The following is a 22663-nucleotide window of genomic DNA, read 5'->3' as shown; positions in this document are numbered from 1 at the left end:
TTTATTTTCTGTTGTTAATTAAAGTAATTGATTAATAGTAAAATATTTTGTAAACAATGCATTAAGAACAGAATTTTTTGTTAATTTTACTTAAATCGGTAAATTGAATTAATTATTTTTTAAGCTAAAATTGCAAGTGAAACAAGAAAATTCCTTGAGAATTTCGTTTGAAACCGTATATGAATTAAATGACTATATAAAAAGTAATCATGTATGATTTAAAATTACTTATGATTTTTAATATTCTTCCTAATCTACATTGTACTTATATAATTTATTATTATGTATTTATTTTACAACAGAAAAAGAAAACGATTTTAGTTTTTTACATTCATAACTTAAAATATTTTTTAAATAATAAAATTCAATTATAATTACATGCATCATTTTGTAATAAATAATAAAAATTAATTTCTTTTTTGTAATTATTAAAAATGACTGCAATCACTACATTGTATATGTATATAGATGAACTGATCACTGAATATTGCACTTTTTTTTCACAGAAAATGTAATGGGACATTATGCGTTTTTTTTTTTTGTTTTGCTTTATTAAAATTTATATGATAGTTAATGAAATTAAAAAACTATATCGAATATTTATGAACTGAAATTTTTTAAAGAAAACAAAAAAAAAAAATATAAATGAAAAATTAATAAAAGTATAATTATTTAAAAATTATTGTATTATTAAAAATATTTAAAAAAAATTTCTTTAATGAACATTAATTTTATTAATTTTTTTTTGTTTATTTCTTTTATTTTTAATTCAATTTATAAATTAAATTTTAATTTATTTAATCAAACACATGTCATTGTCATACCTGTTGTACGTGTCATTTCAATACCAGCTAAACGATTTTTAATAAATAATGATTTAAAACTGGTCCTAAATTGTTTTGACATTAAACCATATAATACAAAACCAACAGCTGCATTTATTAATGCTAATAAATCCATAATTTCACCAAATGATGTATAACAGCCTTTTAAAAAACTACGTCCAATTATACCACTTAATAAACCTAATATACCTTGTGGAAATTCTGTTATTAAAAATAAAATTAATACAGCAACTAGTAACATTGTTGTTCTATCTGGTCTTCGATCACATTTTGCTGATGGTCTACTATATATATATATATATATATATAATGGAAATAAAATATTATTTAATTAATTATATAATATATAAGGTTTACAAACTATAAATTTATAAATTAAAATTTTTAAAACATATTTTAGGGGCATCGAGAACGATTTTTTCTCAAATAGTAATTACATTTTATGGTGGGTAGAAGAACGATACTGCAAAACTTAATTTCAAAAACTGTCCATCAGTTTATGTATTAATTAGAAATTGAATATCGAAAAATTAATTTGACCTATATAGTGAAATTTTTAAACAAAGTCCTATATTTTAAAAATATAAATTAAATTAGCGATTGCATACAAATAAAAGTGTTCTACAGTCCACGTTCATTTTTGTACGAACAAATTCTAAATTTAAAAATTTCTGCACGTCTCTTGTACAATTTTAAAAAAAAATTGTGTGTTTTTAGAACTTTTTAATTCTTAATATTTTTTTGTAAATATTTAAACTTTAATCCTAATAATAGTTAACCTAAATAAAGCTAAAAAATAAATATTTTTTTATTTTGTTATTTTCTAGAATACTTACCTATGACATCCATTCAATGACACTGATGGATTTGGATTATTATATTCTTTTAATTTCATTCTACGTTTTGATGCCTCACATAATACTCGTACCAATATAAAACTTATCACAGTTAATATACAACATGGTAATAATTTTATCAGAATTGAATGAACCCAAAAATTGAAACTGTAAAAAATGTAAAACCAATTAGTTTTATATGTACAATAAGTGTATGTTTTTTAAATTACAAGTATAATATTTAAGTGGAATTGTATATTTGATTTCTAAGATGTGAGCGAAGGTAATAAGTGCATAAATAGTTAATTCCATGAATATTATATATTTCAAGTTTATTTGAACTTTAATGTAATAAAGAAATGTAAAACCCTAAATCAGACATAAAAATTTTAAAAATAAAATAATTAGCTTAACTATTTCAATACATTTATCAAAAACTTCATAGTGAATATTTGCTTGCTTGTATTAAATTAGGGTAAATTTTGTTTTTAAAACGGAGCTAAGCGTGTCAACTTGATACCGTTACGCGTGCATGAACACTATTCATGACAATTGCTCAGGCCACTCTTTTTTCTAATGTGTTTCTAATAGAACGCTTAATTTTAAATATCTAGCGAACAAAGCTTGAACGGGAATAATAAAATGATATTTGGAATTACTATATCGCAATTACATTCATTCAAAGTAAATAAGAAAGCAATAAATTATAGAATAATATATTGATAAATATTGAAAAGCATAATTTAACCATCTTACTAACAAAATTTTAAAATTTATATGAATTTTGGATAATAATAAAAATATAATTTTGTTTTTTTTTTTTAGAAAGCAAAAATGTTGCAATCTGGACTCCAGACATATTTGTTTTGTTTTCAATTATGTGTAAAAGACATTTAATTATTACAAATTGAATAGAATGCTGAATGAATTATTTTTGGGTCTTCTAAGTTTCTATGAGTACAACAAAGAAAATAATTACGACCCTTGGAACAAAAAAAAATTAATTTTATTGAATAATACAATTATGTATAGAAAGCTGTTATAGAGAACTATAGAGCTATAAAGAAAATGCAGAACAAAATACAATAAAAGAATAGCGGCAAGAATACGAATTCGTTACATAATTGCTATAAAATTTTAAAAAAAGGATACTATATGGACAACTGGATAGCTTTAACGACAATATTTCAAATTGATATCATAATTTATTCTTATAATGAAATTGGCAATACGTGCGGTATTCAGGTGCGTCTGCTTAATAAGATGATTCTTTGTGTATATAAAACAATAAAATTGCAAATTAAAGGAGTTTTGAAAGACTTTGCTCTATATAATTTAATGACCTTTTATATAATTATCAATATTCATCAGCTGTACATGAAAAAATTGAAGATAGAAGATAGGAGAAGTACTTTAAACTTTTATTAGGAATAATAACCACGAGTCGATTAATAAAAATTATTAATTTATTTTTTCTCTTTTATTATTGTTTATTGCATAGAAAATTTGTAAATATAAAATACTAATGTTCATGATATTTAGTTTATAGAGATTCTTACAACTATAGGTATAGGTCAAGTTAAAATTTTTTGTATATTTTTAAAACTTTATTTTAAGTCACTTGTTTTTGCATATTTTTAAAGGTTTTGCTCAAATGTACACATATAATATATCACATTGTTCAATTTATTTTGTAAGAAACCCTAATTTATAAGATACGTAACTAATTGAATGGGTTCTGGAAATTTTTACAAATTTTATGTAAACTTCTGAATATTACTTCCTTAAAAAGCACCTATATTAATAACTTTTTAAAAAAGAAACTTTATTTAAACCTAAATTAAATTATTTCCTAAACAAAAATTAATAAAAAATCAAAATGTTGAATATCAAAATCTTAAATTTATATTATAACATTTGCGATTTCATAGTGAAAAATTTGTTAAGTACATAATTCTATACTAAATATACATACATGTATACCATAAATTTGATTTTCAGTTTAAAATTAAAATAATATTCAAATTTGTTTTATAATTTAATGTTATAATATAACCATATGTCATGAAAATTTTCATTTTACAAATATTCTTAAATACAGCATTTTATAATAAGAAAAAATATTGCTCACATGAGCGAAATAAAAGTTTATTAAAGTCTATATGTTATATGTTCGTATATAGAGCTATGTACTTTTTGCATATGATCCTTTTTCTGATGTTTTTCATCTTAAATCATATTTTTAAATAGAATCCGGATAGGAAATTTGCTTTAAGAATTTAAAAAAAAATTAGCAATGTTGATATATTAAAGTTATTACTTATTATTGGAATGTTTTTCATGTACCAAACCAAAAAAAAAGAAAAAACAAATTATAATAATGTTATGAAGAAAGTTTTCCTCACAAAATAAAAAGCACCACCACATTTCAATAAAAAATAATTTTTTATACCGTTTAAAAGAAAAAGGAAATAAAGAAAAATGTATTTTTTTTTTCCAATTTTTTGTCATTTCAATTTAAATTATGTTAAAAATTAAACTTTAAATTTAAAATAAATTTTTTAGACTAAAAATTTTTCTCTTTTAAATTTTTCCAATTTTATATTACGTAGATCTTTAAAATTTTAGTATGAAATTGCGTATATTTGTTAAGAAATTTTTGTGAAACGTTTAAAATGTAAAATAAATTAAATGAATGTTATGAAGCGAATAATTTCATTTAAATGTAATTTTTATATTTTGCTGAAATGTTATAAAGAAAATTTATAAAATACTAAGAAAATGTGGTATAAGGCAATGTGGTATATAGCTTGAATGTTCATTAAAAATAAATGAGAAATTATTAAAATAATTGTACCATTATAATATAATCAATTAAATAATTGAAATCAAAAAATTTTCAATTATTCAAATCAAAGAGTGTTTTAGCATTTTGTAAAATTTCATTGAAAATCTTAAAATATTCGAATTGATATATATATGAATGCACGTATAATGTATAGAAATATTTTAGATTTTATAAGAATATCATATATGGATATCGAGTAGTAATTATAAAAATCTTGAAAATTAAAGATTAATTGCACAAAAAATTACTTGTAATTTACAAAATTTGAATTTGTTGTTTATTCTTTACAAATATATTTTAATATAATATTTTCATTTAAAGCAACTTATGTGGCTAAAAAAAAGTTATAGATAAATAATAATAGAATCTTTTTCACTATTTCATCCTATTGATAGACTACTTTTCAAAAAAATTTTTGAATAAAATAGAAGTTTTTTTAGGGTTTTTAGAAAATCACTTCTAAATCTGTACATATACTTATAAAAATTCATGATTTAATTATACACATTAATATTTTCAGTAACATTATTAAATAATTTTAAACGTTTAAAAATTTCAATTCATATTATATACGTACATGTAATTAAATTGTTTAATTTACTGTTGTATAGGCTAGACTTGTTGTCTTTAACAATTTGAATTTAATTGGCCCAAAAAAAATGTAAAAAATAAATCAAAAATAATTTTATTATAATTGTGCCTTTTATTCATTTATGACATACTTGAAATATTATTCACATTACAATATAACGAGCAAAATCTATGTAGTCAATAATTTTAAAAATAAAATATTCGGTCCAAAAGTAAAATTTCAGATCATTAAATATAATAATTGATTAAAGTCATCATAAAATATATATAAGTGATAATAAAAATTTAAAATTTTTCAAACAAAATAATATAATAGCAATTTTAATTATATAACATAAATATTTCTATTTCTTTTGTAGGAAAAAATAACCGTAGGAGACTTCAACGCTAAATCGGCCAACTAGAATATATCTTAAAATTTTTGGAAAAGGAAGAGAAATATTAGAGATGGCCACTAGATGAATATTAATTCATTATTAAAATCGCAAAATAAGAAAAATTTTAAATGTTCAGGATGCATAGAGACAATACTAAATATTATACTGGTACCTGAAAGACTACTGCCAATATCAGAATATAAAAAGAGTGCACAGGAAGTAATAATCATCACGTTTGAGATATGATTACGTGAAAAATACGATAACTAGTATCTATAGTTTTAAATTCATAAAACATTAAATAGAATGGAAAAAAATGAATTATGGTTCCGCCATTTACGATTATGGATACCAAATGTGTACCAGATTAAATAGGAGAAGCTGAACCGAAAGTGATTTATTAGCTTAATTTAGAACGCAGTCATTTATGATTAAGATTATACAAAATTTATTTTAAACAATTAAACATATTACGTGTATATTCTAAACTTTTTTGATATTGTATCTAACCTTTACCAGCATTATTTTAAATAGATTGGTATGAATGATTTAATTATGTTATAAGTAGTATACATTTAGATTATATTTCCGTAGATAAAGTGAATTTTTTTTTTTCAACAAGAAAACACATATTTTCCTACACATAAAAATGATTGAATACTCGAATTATTACAGTAAAAATAATTTAAATCCTTTAAAATCCTAATTAAAATCAAAAAAATTAAAGAATGGGTTTTTGAACAGGAATTTCTTTTCTAAAATCTCTTATTCTTTTTCCTCATAAAATGAGAATTCAAAATTTTTAATTTTTGTATTTGTTTTGGATTCTTCAAAAGAAATGTCTGATGCCATTACAGGATAATAGATTTAAACGGAAATTAATTTCTAAAAAGTTTAGAAAGCGTGCTTATTCTGCTGAAAAGATAAAAACAAAAAAAAAACATTTTTTTTTTTACCAATATAAAAAGTTTTTTTTAAATTTTTCACGTATTTATTTTCATTTAAAGTAAAATTTTGCATTCAAAATTAAATGTAAGAAGTAATTTAAATTTAAAATATTAAAAAATTAAATATTTTATATAGAATTTAATTGTATATTATACCATAATTATTGTAAATTTATTTATTTTCTTTATAAAATCAATATTTAATTTTATTCACTTTATGTATATCTTTAATATTTAATTAAATTAATGTAATACGATACTATATTACATTCTTTTAAGTAATTAGATATTATATTACATTTGTAATACTTACAATTAATGATATAATAATGAATTTAAATAATTTAAGTTTAAAGTATTAACACCGTTTTTGAATAATCTAAAATCATAATAACATAAAAATATCTACACAAATATAAAATATAAAAATTAAATTATTTACAAATTTATTTTCAAATTCAAAATTATAATTTATTGATATGATCGTCTGCCTCATATTCCTAGCATATGAAATTCATTATATTTTGTTATATATTCAAGGATTTTCATTAATCTTACCCGTTTCGTACAATACATCAAAATTCTATTGAAAATATTATTAAATTTATGTTATTCTACTTATATTTATGTACGGGTACAAAATGTTAATTTTAATATTATAATAATAATATAATATTAATATAATAATATTATGTAGACATATACCATAAATTCGCAATAAATTCTAATTGCGAACCAATTTTTAACTTGCAAAATTTTTGTTAAACGATATGAACACGGTAATTCAAATAAAAAAAAATAGCAAACAAAAAATTCTTTATAAAGTGAAAAATTAAAATTAAAAACAAACATTATATTAGTTTAGTTTTAATAATGTTAAGAATAAGTTTTTGTAAGACTAAGAGTATTCGTTAGTAGACGAACTTTCCACTTCTAGAAATAAAGAAATGGGTTTTTCTACTAAAATCATAATTGGTTGCTTATTTTAACCACTTTCCTCCAATGTTTTGATTTCATTTCTTTTAGATTATTTTTAGATTAACAATTCTTTATAAAATTTTCTATGAATCCAGATATATTTACATTTATTTTATTTAAAATCTATAAATAATCTGAAAATAAGATATTGGAAGAAAATTATGTGATGATGTAAAATAAATTTACATAATATTCTTTCAAAATGTTATTTTTATGGACCAAAAAGCAAGAACTTGATGATTACATTTCAGTTTATGGCACATTGTTTGCGTTTTATATTAAATCATTTGCATATTTTTATATAACATAGATACGCGTGTGAACATTATCATTTGTAATTACATGCGTTATCATTGTATATTCAAATAAACATAAATACAATGCTAAAAAAAAAATCCTATTACAAAGATTTATATTTTTTTTACCATTTCATTTGAAATAATTCATATTTCATCATAAGATCGCAATAATAATAATTTTTAATTTAAAATGAGGAATTATTATATGAACAGTAATAAATTTTTATTCTTGAATTTGAAAATAATAACAATTTGATTTAAAGCGTAAAACAAAATAAAAATTGTTAAAATCGACAATGTGTGAAGGTTATAATCTTTAAGGTACATACATTATATTACAATATAAAAGTTAAGAGAAATAAATCAGTACAATGAATTAATTTTCATATTTATATACATGTACATATATACATACGAAAAAAAAATATATATTTAAGTAATTGTAAAAATATAATATGCAGATTTAATTTTAATATTAGGTAGAAATTATATAATGTAGACAAGATTATATTATATAGGTGTAGTATATATGCGCTAACAAAATTCCTTTTTATAATATTCGGTGTTCTTCATTGGAATTTAGATAAAAAAAAAGTTTATAGTACCCTATCAACCATAAATATAGAAATCAAGTGAAATGAAAAAAATTAAGTTAAAATAAATGTTTTAATTTAAATATATGTGCATATATGTATAAAAAAAAATGGTTGAATTAATAAAATTCAGATATGTAATTATGGAATTTATTTTTCGAAATCATAATTTATTTTACGGTTCAGAAACAAATTTATGAATCAATTGAATCATAAATTTATTACACAAGAAAAAAATTAATTGTATATGAACTTTTAATTATTAATTATTCTAAAATATTGAATTTTTTCATCAGTTTTTCTTTCATCCCGAAAAATTTAATTCTCGTTTCAGATTTTACCAGTTTAAAGTTATTTACATAAATGCTATTTACAAAAATTTCAAAAAAAAAAATATTAATTTTTAATAAATTCGTAAGAAAATTATTTTGATTACATATTTATCATAAGTCTAGTAGAAAAGTCTATAAATATTTTTATTGTAACAATTCATTGGAATTTCTTTTTAAATGCTATAATTTAATATAGAAAGTTTTGACGACGGATTTTAGCCTTATTCTTGGTAATTCATGTACTCTTTAGATTTTTATATATTTTAAATCAATTATATTCTATAATTAGGTAAAAGGATTTAATATTTTTATGTAATAATCTCACCATAATTAATTTTATTTAATCGCATATATGCAAAGAATTATGAAAAAAGAAAAAAAAAACATTTTGATGTCAAAATTAAAATTAATATTTTGGGAATAAAATAAAAACGTTTTTTTTATCTAACATTATCAGTATACGATATAATTTTTATATAATACAAAGAACCTTGAAATTTTCTTAGAATATCTAGAAGACTTACTATAAATAAACCATAAATTTAAAATTTTTAAACATAATTTAAAAAAAAATAAAAAAATTATTCATACATTCAAGATCAAAGTAAAAAAAAAATATGTACACATATGAATTGCGAGTTTATGTAATATTAAGATAATCTTGATTTTAATTAATTGATGTGTGTTAATTCAAATTTCACTTTAATAATTTTCTTTATTAAATTAAATTAGAGACTGATTTCATAAACAAATTTTTATACGAGTAATTTTTAGCTCTCAATCTATGATACATGTAGTGCACTTAATTAAAAAATTATTTTTCAAAATATCAAATTATTGAAATTTTTAAATTGCACACTTTAATAAACGAATAATAACAATTCAATTAACAATAATTATTTTAAAAATCAATGATAATGCACACATAATGATAAAATTATTGTCAAACACTATGTGTGCATATACATAGGTAGATGTGAATTGTTGAATTGTTCAACAATAATTATGTGAGCCTTAGAGAATATTACTTGCTGTATTTTGTAATTTTTTTCATTAAATATGCAAGCATCAATTGATTATATTATTAAACAAATTAAATTATAATTACAACACAAAAAAAAAATATATATGAAAAAGCATAAAGTAATAATCAAGGACGAATTATTTTCTTTTTATGTAATTTTATAGAAACTGGTTATGTTGTTTTATTAGATATTATTTATTTTGATAATTAATAAATTTATCTTTTATTTTTTACTTTAAAAAGATTGAATTGTAATTAAAGTAAAAATTTAGTTAAATTTTAAAATGAAATTTTTTTTATCTAAAATTGTAATTATTTTTAATTATTTAAAATAAGTTAAACTAAGATTGAATTTTAGCCATTTGTTTAAATATGTATTTCTTATGAAAAATTTCAATAGTAGGAGTTAGATTCCGATCACATCAGCTCCACACACAGTATTTACAATATTTTAAAAGTTCTAACGCAAAGAGTGACTTTTTTTTCCAATATGATTTTCTTGTTTTAAATTATAAAACTTCTCAGATTATTGTAGGAGTTTAAATGTCCTTGTTTATATTATCCTTGATGTAAAGCAATATAATTTTTAATCATTATGTTCCTATTTTAGTTTCGATTGTCATTAAAATAAAAGTATTTACAGTAAATGTTTTTTTATTAAATTTTTAAAGATTACTTTAAAATTAAATTATGGACAAGTTCAAAAAATAAATTAAATAATTTTAAAAAAGTATTTACAAAAAGTCTAAATTAAAGAGGAAATTTTATTATTTTCCATATTATATACAATTTATATAATTCTGGAGGATATATTAATAAAATATATCCTCCAGACTCACCTTATTTAATTTTATATGTTTTCTATAAAATAAGTTCTTATATTTTGAAATTTTTGAATATTTTATGTTTTCACTTACATAATCCCATTAAATTTTAATTTATTATTCTTAAGAATTATGTCAGACAATTATGTTCTTGTACGCGAACTTGTTAAGTATGTAGTAAATTTTAAATGTATTTTATAAAATAATAATAATATTAAACATACCTATATAATTCTGTATTCGTTTGTGCATCCACTTGATATGTTTCATCACCAAGTTGTTTTACTTTGAATACAAAAAATGTTGGTAAACATAAAATTGGAGCAATTACAAATGAAAAAATTATCGCTTCACTGCAGTGTGACAATACAAATGTTGAAATTTTTCCATGAGGATGTCTGCAAAAAAAATAACTAAACATAACAGAAAAAATTTCCATTTTAAAAGATTAATTTTGAATTTTGAAAAAGCAGCATTCCAAAAAAAAATAAAACAAAAATTATTACATAATTAAATTTTTCATATCATTCATAGATAGGGCAGGAATAGATGAATAAAATAAAATTGAAATAACGTAGATATTTAAAAGATAATCAAAAAGAATGAAATTAATTGCAAATTTACCTTTTGTAATTGATTTTGCATCTAATACATTGATTTGCTTTTCAATTATATAAAGACGTGTCGTAAATATTTTTGATTTGCATTCCCTTTCAATCTAAAATGATTTTTCTAATTTTTCTATATAAGCGTTTGTTTGCTTACTATACTAATCTAATTTTTCTCTACTATCTAATAATAAAATTTTTCAATCAATATTAATAATAAAAAACCTTAATCCTATTATAATTAACTTCAAACTCTTTAAATTACTAGCATTTTCTTATGTTACTGCTATATGAATATGCTATACAGAATATGCCATATATTTTGGGTCAAATATTTGAATACAATAAAAAATAATTAATTATGTTTTTTTTTAAATTATATAAAAAGTATGTAGCTATTACTATATCTATTAAATTTAAGTAAATTCAGGAATTATCCAAAAAAATTTACAATATTATACAAATTAAATTTCATAACTTACTTACATTTTGTATCAAAATTGAAAAGATTTTAAAGGAGTCTTACAATAAATTGGATTTATTTCAGCCGTAAATTATGCAATATTAAAAAATTTTTAATATGTAAAAAACAAAGATGAGAAATAGAGAACAAATACTAAAGTTTTGGAACGAGATTTATTTTAAAATTTATTTAAAATAATCTTTAAAGCAAAATTAAATTTTAAATTTTTTAATAAAAAGTGTGAGTAGACCGAAAAGTTAAATAAAATATCACAATAAAATTTAATATTTCCCAAAATCTTAGGTTTCATGTTTTCACACTTCTTTATGATTTTTATATGGGTTCAATTTTTATAAATTATTTTTAAATGACTTGGGAAGGAAAAAATTATTATATTTCAATTTTTTTTTTATTACCTTTTTGACATTTTTATTGACATTTTCAATAAAATTAATAATAACGGTATAAAATTATCAATTTCGAATTTTCGATAATAATCACAATACGGTATGACTTTTAAGTTTTAATACTCGTATAAATAATAAATCTGCAGTGTGGTTACTTAGTTGGGTACATGTAGGTTCTTATATATCTTTCCTGCTCTCAAATGTTCTATATATAAAAGAATTAATTTTTAATCTACTATTTTTCGAATTTTTTCTTAATAATAAAAACTGCAAGGCACCAATTTTATACTTAAAATTTTTATTATAATCTACATGCAAATTCAAACTACATATGTAAATTGTAAATCGCAAGTATATTAAACTCATAAAATCTACACTGAAAAAATAAATAAATATTTTTAACTACTTTAGAAATTCAATTTGCAATTCAAATAGAAATATAAAAAAAAGGAATTTTTTTTTATGACAAAATGACCTACAAATGAAAAAATATTTAATTTAAGAATTATCATAAATAAATTAAAATAAAATAATATATATAAAAATAAACTTTTAATAATAAAAACTTGTTAAAAAAACATTAAAGTAAAATAAATTTTTTTTAATACACGGCAGTTCCTAATCATTAAAATAACAATATACGAGCATATTATATTTTAATATTATGCATATTTATATATACGATATAATTGTTTACACTTATGTTTTAGCATAATATATAAATTTTATTATTATTTTTTTTATTAAAACATAAAAACAAAAACATTTAAATTTTGTTAACGTGTCGCCAATCGCACATAATAATTTTTTATATAAATGATTTTTTAACACATTCAATTACAGCGGTGCTTAACGATTATACAAATTGCCAGTTATTATATAAGTGGTTATTTTTTATTAATAAAATAACAAAAAAAAACGAAAATTTAAATAAGGATAACAACGTATTTATTGAAAATAAAAATAAAAAAATTTCATAAAAAAAAAATAAAAGCGCACCTAAAATACTTCCGAAAAAATTTACAATTTTTCTTTTCTTTTAATTTAATTTTATTCGAATATTAAAAATTATTTTATATTAGGTATATGTAGTTAACCATATTGTGATTATATTAAAAGGACTCAAAATTCATATTTAAAAAGGACTTTAATATTGTTTTTTTTTTTTTTTTTTTATTTGAATAATTTATACATAACGGTTAATACACGCATAAATACTTCAGAATCAAAGTATGACAAAAAAGTGTAAAAAGAAAGAGAAAAATGAGGATGATCAAATCAATGTGTTTGTAAAGTATCACATTTTATTTTAGAAAATTGGAATACAAATTGATATTTTTGATAGAAATCTTCATAAATGCAATATTTGCAGTATAATAACTTTGGAACGCAATACTGCAAAAACATAACGTATTGAATATGCGATATATTTTTGACTAACCTATAAAATCAGAACAGATCATAATATGATTTAATTGCGTTATTCATATATTAGTTTCGCATTATTGTTGTTTTTGAATTCAACAATATGGGGCAGTTTACGATATATATCGCGATATGTGTTTATGAAAAGATCTTATATTATAGGCCGTTTTCTAATATATCAAATGAGTTCAACTGATATTAGTCATGAACTCCAACGCGACATGACTTACAGACACATACATGCACACATAAATATTAATATACATGCATTGCTAACGGCTATTATAAGTTAGTTTTATATTATGTCAAAATGAATGACCAAGAAAATAATATTTTCATTGTAAAATTTTTAAATTTTCCACTTTATTGAAATAATTTTTAAAACGTTAATTGAGAATTTCGTTCAATTTCAGATAATTGAACGTGATTGTATTGATTGTCAAATATTCGACATACTGGGAAATAGTAATACTGTAGTATATAAGTATAAGGTGGAATATTTAAAGGAACATTTAATCAAAATTTGGAAAAAAAAAATGTTTTACCATACGCCATCTATAATGAAAATGACATCTATAATTTAAGAAAACAAAAATTGGTTTAAGAGATAATGATTAACTGTAACTGCTAACTTTTCTCGATTGATAATTTTAAAGTTAATGTCATATAATTCAGTTATCTATAGTTGCCAAATTTATTCAGACTTATATCAAATCCTTAAGGAATTGACCATTGCAATTAAAAAATGCTTTTTAAATATTTCAAATTTTTCAAAACTTCTGTCATTCAACTGATTCTCCTACTAATCCTGTAATTTAATATAAAAATATATTGGACGAATATACGAGTACCTAACGTTGCGCGTAAATAGCCGACAATAGCTCATAAATTAAACATTGAAACTTATTTCGTGTCAAAGTACAAATAAATTGTTACCCATAACGTCGTAGTTAAATTTCCTTTGATTTTATTATAATTTTAAAAATGTCAAAACTTTTTTTTTTTCGGAAGTATTTTTTTTTTTTTTTTGGAAAAAAAGAACGTCATGCCACCTCTTAAAATATTTTAATTTTGCGTTTTTTTGTTTTATAGCTCGCATAAAAATTAAAGTAAGCAAAATTATTACTTCCTCGCGGTTTTTCATTGTGACAAAATCTCTTTCAGTATAAGAATTTATGCAAATTAAAATAAATAAAAAAATATTTTTTTGCTTTTAATAAAAAAACAAAAATAATAAAATGAAAGCAAAAAACAATAAAATAGAAAAGTAAAATGACTGAGCATAAAAAAAGTCCTTCCAATTAGGTTACAAAAACAAGTTTTTTATTTTTTTTTTAAAGAAGCCTTCATTAAGGATACTTGGTGTTATTGTTGTAATTTTTTTTTTTTGCTGTTTAACATTGTATTTGTGTGCGCACGTGTATTTTTTCTATATTTCTTAGATTTATGTTAATTTTTTCAACACACATATAGAAGAATATTTTTATATATATATTTTTGTTATAGGTTTACAATATTGTTTATTATATATAAAATATTTTGTTAAAAAAAAAGAGAATAAAAAATGAGGACGTACCTGATTGCCAAGTATCTCCATATTGCTAAGGTAACTGTCAAAGATATTGAAATTGTGTGCAAAATTTGCGTGAAATGCATATGAAATAGCAAATAAATTGCCCACGTATAACGACCATTTCGCACTGTAATTCATAGAAAACATGAAAAAAAACACACAATAAGAATTATAAATTTATCATAATGTAGAGGGAAAAAAAAATTAAGATCATTTTTTTAAATAAAAATAATATTAAAATAAATCTCTTGAAGGTTTTAATTTTTTTTTTTTTTCTATATTCAAACAAAATTAGATTACCAACACCATTATTTTAAATTTAACGATATTATAGATTACAATTTAATAATAATAAATTTTTTTTTTGTAAGAATGATTTTATTTTTAGATTAAAATAAAATTAATTTAAAAAAAAAAATATTATTATTGATTCTTTTATAAAAGTAGTAAACACGATTGCCATATTTAATTAATTCGAATATTGTAATCCTCTTAATAAAAGATTAAAGAACAGAAAAGCAGAAAAATTAGTAGAAATCAAATTTAATAATAAAATTTTAAATATATACATACATATATTGAATTACGTAGTTAAATCGTGTATTTAAACATAAATACGTACATAATAATTATTTGATATCCGATGCGAGAATGAGAATGGGTGAGGAAAAAAATTTTTACGATTCACTTTGTAAAATAGAAATCATAAGTTTTATAAGAACAGGATGTTAAAGACCAAAAAAAAATTTTGTGCTATAGCATTTTTAGCAATATGAATTTTAAAGTCAAAATGAGATGAAAATCTAAGTGTAACAGTCCAAGGTTGAAAAATTTGTTATATACTCGTATGTACTTACGAGAGCTTGTACATTAATATCTCTTGTTCATGTGTTTATCTGTTACGAGTAGTACAATTTGATGAAGTACATACATAAGTATGTGCTCCGTTGAAATTCGAATTATATCTTATGGAATTAAGTATAAGATTTCTTTGTAAATACATAAAAATATTAATTTACGTGATTTTTGTAGAAATATTTTTTGTAGAGGACCGCACAACGAGTACACCTTTGAATCACATTTGAATTTAAAAAAATATATTAAATGACATTTGGCAAGTGTGATTAATTTCAAAAATCAAATAATTACAGTCATATAATGTCAGTGTCAACTTTGCAGATAATGGCCATTTACAGAAATCATATGATATTGTTAAGGGTCATACACATATTATTTTAGAAAACCTTTAAAAAAAAAAGTTGTTGAAAATTTTATTTAAAGTATAAAAAAAATTCCAATCTTTTCAATGTGAAATTGTATGCGATTACTTTCATATATAAAGTTCAAAGCATATTTAGGACAAATTTATTTTCCGATATGTACATAATATTATGTACGTATGTACTATCGAAAACTCTTCTTATGACATACATACAGTATGTATATATGTATGTATGTGTAAACAAATTGATATTTTGATATTTTCAAATATTATTTGCTCTTAAAGTTTACGACATTTTTATATTTTTAAATTTTTGCACTTCTAAAACATGGAAATATGAAAATTTTTGCACTTATGCATAAATATTTGACACAAACTTACAAATTTTCTACTAATATTGTTTTTATTATTTGATATGCAGGCCTTGTATTGTTTAAAAGATATTTATATGGAATTCCAAGAAGTTTACCTAAAATTTTATCGTACAAAAATATTTTTAGAAATTGTCATCATTAAGAATGCTTGAACAAAAATTTTCCTGTTATATGACGTCAAAAAGTTTACGAGAACGAGATATACGTTCACAAGACTTTTGACATAAGTATTATTAAAAATTGGAAAATTGTTTTCATTATAATTGTTACAAAATTTATAAAAAAAACACTCACTTGTTAAAATTGTAATTATATGGAAAGAGTTTGAATTTTAAATTCTAATTTTTAATATTTTAAAATTTTCAGATGCAATTTATTAAATTTAATTCTGAATTTTTCTATTTAAATTGTAATTTAAACTGAAATTTTTGCAAATTATTGTTTCAATTTATATTGTAAAAATTATTTCGAAGTAAACAATTAAATAATTATAGAAAAAATCTTTGCAAGTACAATTACAATTAACTATTTATATTGTTTTATTAATCTGAGCCCCATACACTTGATTTGAAATTTCTAAAAAAAAAAAAATATTATTATTAATTAATTAATAAATTTTTATCAAAAAAATAATAAAATATTTTTATACACTTAATAAAAATGTTGTATATTATGGCAATACTTTAATAAATATTTTGGATTTATGATAAAAATTAAATAAAAATTTTTAAATAATTTTTAGTAAAATTCTCAATAAAAAATAATTTCTATAATAAAATTTCGTATTAAATTTGACATAGTACTTGGAAACAAAATTATTATTATGTTATATATTAAATACTATATAATATATATATATATATATATATATATATATATATATATATATAACATTATATACAATTATAAATTATTTATAAAATTTTATGTTATTATTATAGCAATTTATTTAATAATATGAAAATATTATAGTGTATAACACCTACATATAAATAATATGCAGTTATAAATATTAATTTTAATTAAAAATATTAATATAATTATAGTAATAAATTTTATTAATAAAGAAAATAATAAGTAGTTTGTATAATATATTTACATATTGTTTATGTTCCATTTAAGATTATATAATATAGCACTATATAAATTACTTTGGAGTAGTTGATATTAGTATGAATTTGGAAGTATTTCTAAGTGTATTAATTGCTCTTTTGTATAAAAATCCGGTTATATATTAGTTATCCTGTTATATATTATTATATAGCGTAAATTATTTATTTTCTATACGAAAAATGTATAAGGTCATTTAAACCGGAATAATTACCATAACGAACTATATATCCCATTTCAATTACTCCTTTTCTTGCCGATAAAATTTGGATTATGTAATCGATTATATAGAATATTATACACCCTTAAATGGAACAGAAATAATATTATATATGTAATTACCTGGTGAAATTATATACATATAACTAGCAAATGGTATATATTCTATCATAACGAACATATCAGCTACAGCTAACCATTTTAAAATTTTATTTATTGGTTGTTTACACATTTCCTTTCTAGTCAATACAATAATATTTAATATATTTGCTATTGTTCCAAATATGCAAATCTGTAATAAATATGAATGTATATAAGAAAATATAAAATGTATGTATTTTTTTTAATAAAACTTTTATTATGAATAAAATTTATGTAAGATAAAGGAAAATATTTTTTAATAAAATATATTTATATTATTAATTGGAAAATTTTGTATATAAATTTATGATAATTTTATGTTTATAATCAAAATGCGAAGCATAATATTGTATACAACGTGGAACAAATTCAATATTAAATTAGATAAGATTATTCATACCACGATCCCTATAATTATGCAATTTAATTATATGCAACATATTTTCCAATTTTGGTAAGTCTTTATTTCGCTGCAAAATTTTCGAAAATTTGTTTATCTTTTCTTGCTAACAAAAAGATTCTTGCTAACAAAACCTATATGATTAATAGTTTTTCATTGTTTATAAAAAAAATTTGATCAACTCGGCTCCGTGAACTATAACAGCAAAAACATCGACTTTTTTAAATATGGCTAACGATTTTTCGGCCTACCAAGAAATCAATATAATTTTATAGAATCCAAAAACAAAATGGTGTATGTCAGTAAAATAGAGAATTATTAGTATATAAGAGTGAATATTAGACTGAAAGTTTTGTTTTCACTAACAAATATTTGTTTAAGCTGCAAAGTACGTAAATTTTGGGCCAAAATTTGACTACGAAATTTAATGTATATAGTGTTTTTTATTGTTCAGCATTTTATTGTATATAGTTGTTTTATTGTTGTTTAAAAATATATTTCCCTGACCCTGTATTCAATATTATTTATAAATAGGTACAATATGTTCTTTTTTCTGCAATATTCTTTTGGCTTTATTTTGGGCCCATAATTTAATATGCATAAGTTAATATTCTTTTTTTTTCAACTAAGATACATGTCTGTGTACATATGGAGAATTTTGCATTTGAATATTTTAATATAAAATATCTTTTATATTTTGAACAAACAAAGTGTTTCAGTACATTTTAATAAATAAGTTCTACAAAAAGAATTTCAGCAAAAAAATTATTTAAAAATTTTAAGATTTTATTTTTTATTTGGGTTTTTTTTGTAAATTAAAAATAGGAAACTATTTTCTCCGATAAAATTTGTTAGGAACTCAAAAAATTTACGTTTTCCCACTTAAATTTTAAATATTTTTTGAAGTAAAAATTATGACATGCAATTGTTCTTAATGTAAGCCATGTCTATAAAATTTTTTTGTCAAATATACATAATATGTAGATACTTTTTCTTTTTTTTTTTCCTTCTTCACTCCAAGGAGGAGCATAGGGCTAGTGCATGATATAATGTCCTAGTTTCTATAGTCATAGAGAGTTAGCTAGGTAGGTGACTAGCCTACGGTAGTTTTTATTTATATTAAATATTTCAGTTTATTAATATTTACTGTTTATTTTTCTTAGTCATATGTAGATACATAGCTTGATCAAATTATGAAAAAATCAAATTGGATTTGAAATTAAGAAGAACCAAACAGAACTGTATACAGCTTGTACACCAATTTTACAATTTATTAAAATATTACAAAATTTCATTTTTTTAAAAAATATTATTAAAAATTTAATTTTTATTAAATCAAATCAAAACTTATATTTAATTAAAAATAATATTTTTATTATGTAAAATTTTAAAAAATAATTTATATGAAAAATCTTAAATCTAAATAAAAAATATGGTACTTAAAGGCAAAAAATATATTCGTCATACTTACATAACACATATATTATATGCATATACATATATACGTATGTATTACCTACAATATTATGTGTAATGAATTTCATATTTAAAAAACAAAAAATGTATATAAAAATTCCAAATAAAATTCAATAAGTAATAATTTTTGAGATTTTTACTTTTCAAAGAAATTCTAATTGGAATAGGAATCATTTTTTCTACGGAATTTAATTTCAATTTACAGTCAATTACAATAAAAATATTGTAAAATAATATTAGAAGTTGTCAATTTATTTTCTTTTGGTCTATCTATCTAAGCATATATAATTTAATTTAGAATTTGTCAATCAAAAAATAATGAATTAAAAAAACGAGAGAGCTTAAACTTACATCAATTAGGTTAAAGAATAAACAAAGTATATGCTTACACACACATGTATTTACAAAAAATTTTCAATTAAGTTTATAATACGTGTATTCATACTACAACAGCATGTTGAGAAACTTTATGCGAAAAATTCCTATAGTGCACTAAGTGTTCAAGTTTCAATGTTGCCGCCTAAAGTATCTATTCATTTTCTAAATATTTTAGTGCAATATGAAGAATATTAAATTTGGGGAATATTTTCTAAAAGTTTTTTCGCCTAAGGTTTTTCGTGTTCCTCTTTTAAATATATTTACCTATAGTCGACCCTCTACTAATTAAAAAATTTTAAACAGAAACAAAAAAAAATTTATCATCATTAAAATATTCTATTTTTTCAAATATATTTTTATTTTTATATAAAATAAATGTAAAAAATTAAAAATATCCCGAATTGCAGAGAAAATTTTAATACCATATAGGAGAAAAATATAAAAAATTTCACGTACCTACTTATTGAGAAATTTCTGCTTTCAACTAATTCTTTATTATTATTATTGTTAAATAGGTCGACAATTTCATGTTGTTTTAAGAAAGAAAAAAAAATATTATAATGGTATATAACATTTTATCACGTTCTTTTTTTAATTATCACGTAAATCTTGTTTAAAGAATTTACGGTATAAGTATTGATAATCATTATTATTGGAACAGAAATTTTATAAGATCTTTTTTATATACATAGAAAATTTTAAATGATGATAACAAACAAACCTATATTGTAAAATTTACATTATAGTAACTTATTAAATGATACATTTTAATTACCAAAATCGATAATGATATACATATAAACGTTCTTAATAAATTAATTGAAATTTTCCTAAAAATGTACGTGCTTTACTTTTAAACAGTTAGTTAGTATATACGAGTAGCATTCCTTAATATTAACATTCCTTAATATTAAAATTACCTTGACCTACAAAAACAAAATTTACTGGTATACTTATAGCACAACAGTATTTAAAGGAAAGTGGAATTATACCACGTCAATATGGCTAATTAGTTATATATACTCAAGTGCTATATGTATTATGTGTTTAAGATTTCTCGAAAATCATTAGTCAATGAAATCAATAAAAACCAAGTCACTGTAGTTTTTTTTAATTGTGAGATCAGAATAAATTTCTTAAATTTGAAATAAATATTCTTATATATATTTTTGGTAGATTTTGCAGAAGTAAATATTTTGGGTAATTTTTGGGAATAAAATGATTCAATAATTTATCAGTTGTAAGAGTAAAAAAAATTGACATAATTCAGTGCTCTGGCCTATAATTTGCAGCTCGCACGTATTTTTCGTAATAAGCATTCATTTACATAATGACAGTATGATATAAAATTGTTATACCAGTATCTAAAAAAAAAATAAAAAAAAAGTTCAATAAAGAAATAGCTTTGATCAAACTTTTTAGTCGCATTATTCTAAACTAAACAAAATTTTCATAAATTTGAAAATGCTTGAAAAAAAATTCAAAGTTTTATTATATTTAAAAAACGTAAACTTACCAAAAGTGAAACATAACCATGATAACTTTCATATTGCTGTAATGTTGGTCTTATCTCTCTACACCATATTGGATCAGTTGTATCTAAATCAGATTCACTACCACTTGTTACTGATGTAAAATTTCTAGCTGCTAATAAAAATGCTTCAATTTGTTCTTGTGTTATATTATATTTATTTATTTCATTTGTAAAATTCTCAAATAACATTAATCCGGGTAAATCATAATGATTTGTTTTATGTGTTGTTAATTGTGAATTTAAATTATGATCTTTTTTAAATGTATTGGTGGTATCAGTAGAGGAGTTCATTATAGGAATCATTTAGGAGATTTAATATTACTTTTTTTTTTTTTGTTTTATTTTATTACTTATATTTTATATTATTTTGAATTCTATATAATTTTATTATCTTAATATGCTTGAATTTATTTTATATTAATTTAAGAGTTTTTATTATTTTACAAGTTATTATATATTTAGCATTTAATCAAATTTTTTTTTATTCAACAACGAAAAGATTTGATAATAATCACAGATTTTTTTTTTTACTATTCTTATTTTTTTTATTTTTTTCTTATATCTCTGTAATATATTTTAAAAAATCTTAAATTTTAAATTGTAATTATAAAAAAAAAAAAAACAAAAAACAAAATTTATTTTTTTTTTTATATGAATTTCAGTTTAATACATAATTATTATTCTATTATATCAGGAGTTAAATAAGAATTTCAAAGATTTTCTTTTAATAAATTGTTTTCTTAATCTTCTCATATACTTTTTGAACATTTCTTTCCTAAAAACATTTATGAAATCAGTGTTTGTATTTTATTTTCGAGTTAGAGAATTTCATGTATGCA

The 22663-nt window shown here is 20.5% G+C and overlaps 1 protein-coding gene across 3 annotated transcripts; it reads right to left on the bottom strand.

Moving 5' to 3' along the window:
* Positions 1-417: 417 nt before the first annotated feature.
* LOC129612248 (G-protein coupled receptor dmsr-1) lies at positions 418-22334 on the bottom strand. 3 transcript variants are annotated; one of them, XM_055525790.1, is made up of 7 exons: positions 21807-22334; positions 18019-18187; positions 14974-15097; positions 10719-10907; positions 1682-1849; positions 825-1129; positions 418-607 (listed from the first exon to the last, which is right to left on the bottom strand). In XM_055525790.1, the coding sequence occupies exons 1-7, from the start codon at positions 22125-22127 to the stop codon at positions 588-590; spliced, it is 1296 nt and encodes a 431-aa protein (XP_055381765.1). In that variant the 5' UTR covers positions 22128-22334; the 3' UTR covers positions 418-587. The 3 variants fall into 3 exon arrangements, with proteins under 3 accessions (XP_055381765.1, XP_055381764.1, XP_055381766.1); XM_055525789.1 differs by lacking the exon at positions 418-607 and having other exon boundaries at positions 802-1129; positions 21807-22333; XM_055525791.1 differs by lacking the exon at positions 418-607 and having other exon boundaries at positions 802-1129; positions 10719-10892; positions 21807-22331.
* Between the last annotated feature and the right edge of the window lie 329 nt (positions 22335-22663).

The sequence above is a fragment of the Condylostylus longicornis genome, unplaced genomic scaffold (assembly GCF_029603195.1).
Source record: "Condylostylus longicornis isolate FDR11 unplaced genomic scaffold, ASM2960319v2 ptg000064l, whole genome shotgun sequence".
Taxonomy (NCBI): Eukaryota; Metazoa; Arthropoda; class Insecta; order Diptera; family Dolichopodidae; genus Condylostylus; species Condylostylus longicornis.
The sequence above is the reverse complement of the archived record's forward strand: the minus strand, read 5'-3'. Positions and strand labels throughout refer to the sequence as shown.